This window comes from Penaeus vannamei, unplaced genomic scaffold (genome assembly GCF_042767895.1).
Source record: "Penaeus vannamei isolate JL-2024 unplaced genomic scaffold, ASM4276789v1 unanchor5272, whole genome shotgun sequence".
NCBI lineage: Eukaryota > Metazoa > Arthropoda > Malacostraca > Decapoda > Penaeidae > Penaeus > Penaeus vannamei.
Window position 1 is genome coordinate 32,501 of NW_027218251.1, and position 4,231 is coordinate 36,731.

General features: G+C 49.6%; 1 protein-coding gene across 1 annotated transcript in view; it reads left to right on the plus strand.

Annotated features, from left to right (window-relative positions):
• The window catches only part of LOC138861409 (putative cyclin-dependent serine/threonine-protein kinase DDB_G0272797/DDB_G0274007), a 1,729-nt gene extending 419 nt beyond the window's left edge, over positions 1 to 1,310 (plus strand). The window contains exons 2-3 of the mRNA XM_070120465.1: positions 71 to 616; positions 648 to 1,310. Of these exons, the coding sequence (XP_069976566.1) occupies positions 71 to 616; positions 648 to 1,310 (1,209 nt within the window). The remainder of the gene's footprint in view (positions 1 to 70; positions 617 to 647) is intronic.
• Positions 1,311 to 4,231: the final 2,921 nt, after the last annotated feature.

Below are 4,231 nucleotides of genomic sequence, written 5' to 3' on the forward strand. Positions count from 1 at the left end.
GACAAGGGGGGAGGCCACAACAGCAGAAGCAGGAATAGAAGCAACCACAAAAGCAACAGTGAAATGGTAGAGGAAGAGCAGAAGGAAAAGAGCGAGGGATGGTGGAGAGGAGAAGGAAAGCGACAGCAGAAGCAGTAGCAGCGGCGGCAACAGAAGCACCAGGGGCAGTATCAGCAACAACAGAAGCAACAGCAGCAACAGAAGCACAAGAAGCAGTAACAGTAGCAACGGAAGCAACAGCAGCAACAACAGAAGCACAAGAAGTAGTAACAGCAACAGCGGCACAGAAGTACAAGAAACAGTGACAGTAACAGAAGCAGCAGCAGCAGCAAAAACATCAGAAGCAGTAACAGCAGCATCAACAGAAGCAGCAGTAACAACAACGATAACAACAGAAGCAGTAACATCAGCAATGGAAGCAACAGCAGCAGCAACAGAAGCACAAGAGGCAGTAACAGCAGCAACAACAGAAGCTGCAGCAGAAGCAACAGCAGCAGCAGTAGGAGCCGCAACAGAAGCATCAGAAGCAGTAGCAGCAGCAGAAACAACAATAGAGGCAGCAGAAGCAGTAACAGCAGCAAAGGAAGTAACAGAAGCAGCAGAACCAGCAGCCGCAGTAACAGCAGCCGCAGTAGCAGCACCAACAGCAACAGAAGCAGCAGAAAGACCCGCAACAGAAGCAGCAGCAACAGAAGCAGCAGAAAGACCCGCAACAGAAGCAGCAGCAGCAACAGAAGCACCAACAGCAACAGAACCACCAGCAGCAGAAAGACCCGCAACAGAAGCAGCAGCAGCAACAGAAGCACCAACAGCAACAGATGCAGCAGCAGAAAGACCCGCAACAGAAGCAGCAGCAGAAAGACCCGCAACAGAACCACCAGCAGCAGCAGCAACAGAAGCACCAACAGCAACAGATACAGCAGAAAGAGCCGCAACAGAAGCAGCAGCAACAGAAGCACCAACAGCAACAGATACAGCAGAAAGAGCCGCAACAGAGGCAGCAGCAGAAAGACTCGCAACAGAAGCAGCAGCAGAAAGACCCGCAACAGCAGCAGCAGCAACAGAACCAGCAGCAGAAAGACCCGCTACAGAAGCAGCAGCAGCAGAAAGACCCGCAACAGCAGCAGCAGCAGCAGCAGCAGAAAGACCCGCAACAACAGAAGCAGCAGCAGAAAGACCCGCAACAACAGCAGCAGCAGCAGAAACACCCGCAACAGCAACAGATACAGCAGAAACACCCGCAACAGCAGCAGCAGACAAAACCACCGGGGCCGCGCGCACAGCAAGGCAGCAGCAGCAAGTCTGGGTAACTAAGCCCGGGTCGCCGCAAGCTTCCCCGCCTCTTTTGACATGACGTAACCAGCATCTCTTCCCCTTCCGCTAACGAGAGAACATGCATGGCCATTGCTACGAGGGGGTTGGGGGACGGGAGGGGAGGATGAGGGGTGGGGTTGGGGGGAAGGGGGGTTGGAGGACGGGAGGGGTTGGAGGAGGGAGAGGGGAGGAGAAGGGAGGGGTTGAAGGAGGGGGTTGGAGGAGGGGGTGCTTGGGGGAGGAGGTTGGAGAAGAGGAGGAGGAGGGGGTGTTGGGGGGAGGGGTTGGAGGGGGGGGCTGGAGAAGAGGAGGAAAAGGGGAAGTTGGAGGAGGAGAGGAGAGGGACGGAATGGAGGGGAAGGAAGGGGGTTGGAGAAGAGAATGGAGGGGAAGGGAGGAAAAGAAGAGAAGGGAGGGGTCAGAGGAGGGGAGGAGAAGGGATGGATTGGAGGGGAAGGGAGGGCTTGGAGGAGAAGAGAAGGGAGGGTTTAAAGGAGAGAAGGAGAAAGAAGAAGGGTTGGAGGAGAGGAGAAAGGAAAAAAAGGCGAGGAAGAGTGAGGGAAAATGTTAAGGAGGGAAGGAAGGTTGAGAAGGCGCAACGTTGCGAAAGGAAGGGAAAGAGGAACGACGAAGAAGAAAAAGGAGGGAAATGAGAGCAAGAAGAGAGAAAGAGAGAAAATAAAAGAGACAGACAGACAGACAAGAATGCAGACAAATTGACTAAGAGAAGAAAAGAGAATAAGAGAAACAGCTGACAGAGAGATCGAAGGAATGAGGGAAGGAAAGAAGGCCGAGAAAAGAGGGAGGAAAGTTAACGAAAAAAAACAAGAAAAATTAAAAAGGAGAAAAGAGAAAAGGAAGAGGATGAGGGGGAAAGAGAAAGGGAAAGAAAAGGGAGAGACAGAGGGCACGAGATGGATGAGGGAAAGAAACGAGAGAAAAAGAGAGAGAAAAGGAAGAGAGACGAGGATACAAGGGAAAGAGAAAGAGAAAGGGAAAGAAAAGGGAGAGATAGAGGGCACGAGATGGATGAGGGAAAGAAACGAAGGAAAGAGAAGGAGAGCAGGAGGAGAGACAGAGGGTAGGAGGAGTAGGACGAGGAAAAAAAAGAGAGAAAGATAAAGAAAAGGAGGAGAGACAGGCTCCAAGGAGGAGAAGGAAGAAAGAAAAAAAGCGAAGGAAGGAGAAAATAAAACATACTAAAAGGGAGATAGAGGAATGAGAAAATCAAAATTGAGAAGCGAGGGAGAAGTATGAGGAAGGGGGAAAGGGGAGAGAAAAGAGGGTGAGAGAGAATGAGAAAAAATAATGAGGTGACATGTAAACAAGACCACGAAGGGGGAATGGAAGGAAGAGGGAAAATAAGGAAAAAAAATTACGAAGGAAAAGGCAACCGAAAGAGAGAGAGAGATGGAAAACGGAAGTGAAGCAGAGGAAGATAATGAGATAGACGAATAAAAAGAGGAGATAGAGAGAGAGAGAATGACAGAGAGAATAGATAGGACAAAGAAGAAACTATTTTTTTCGTTCTCTCTAATTACCGAGCTACAGGAGAGGACGAGGAAAAGACGAAGATGAAGGAAAAAGGGATAAGAGAGGAGAGAAAGGAAGACGGTTGGAAAGGAACAGAAAATGAGAGAATTAACAAAGATTCAGATAATCATGAAAATCTCTTTATTTCTCTTATTTACTCACCCTCACCCTCCCTCTCCCTCTCCCATCGTCGTTTTCCCCTTCCCTCTCCCATCCTCTCCCTCCTCCCTCCCCTCTCCCTTTCCCTCTCCTCCCCCCCCCCTCCCTCTTTAAAAACTGTTTACCTACAACCCCCACCTATCATCACACAACCTCAATCACCTCTCCTACCTCAGTCACCTCTCCTACATCAGTCACCTCTCCTACAACCTGTCACAACCTCTCCTGCAACCTCAGTCACCTCTCCTACACCCTCAGTCACAACCTCTTTTACAACCTCGGTCACCTCTCCTACAACCTGTCACAACCTCTCCTACAACCTTTCCTACAACCTCAGTCACCTCAGTCACAACCTTTCCTACAACCTCAGTCACAACCTCAGTCACAACCTCTCCTACAACCTCTGTCACAACCTCAGTCACAACCTCGCCTACAACCTCAGTCACCTCTCCTACAAACTCAATCACAACCTCAGTCACCTCTCCTACAACCTCAGTCACAACCTCTCCTACAACCTCAGTCACAACCTCAATAACAACCTCTACAACCTCAGTCACAACCCCAGTCACCTCTCCTACAACCTCAGTCACAACCTCAATCACAACCTCAGTCACCTCTCCTACAACCTAAGTCACCTCTTTTACAACCTCTCCTACAACCTCAGTCACAACCTCAATCACAACCTCAGTCACCTCTCCTACAAAGTCACCTAAGTCACAACCTCTTTTACAACCTCCTACAACCTCAGTCACAACCTCTCCTACAACCTCAGTCACAACTTCTCCTACAACCTCTGTCACAACCTCAGTCACAACCTCAATCACAACGTCTACAACCTCAGTCACCTCTCCTACAACCTCAGTCACAACCTCTCCTACAACCTCTACAACCTCAGTCACAACCCCAGTCATCTCTCCTACAACCTCAGTCACAACCTCTCCTACAACCTCAGTCACAACCTGTCACCTTTCCTACAACCTCAGTCACAACCTCAGTCACAACCTCTCCTACAACACTACACGCACCGCCCACTCGCCCACTCGCCCACCATTCCGTCTTATCTACAACCCACGTTATTTACATGTTAAATCGCGTCTGATTTAATACCTGGCTGTTTCGACGGCGAACGACTGGAAATTAATTCCGGCGTCGTTTTCCTCTGCTATGGCTTTCTCTTTGTTTGTTTTTGTTTGTTTGTCTTTGTTATTGTTTTCTTTGTTTGTCT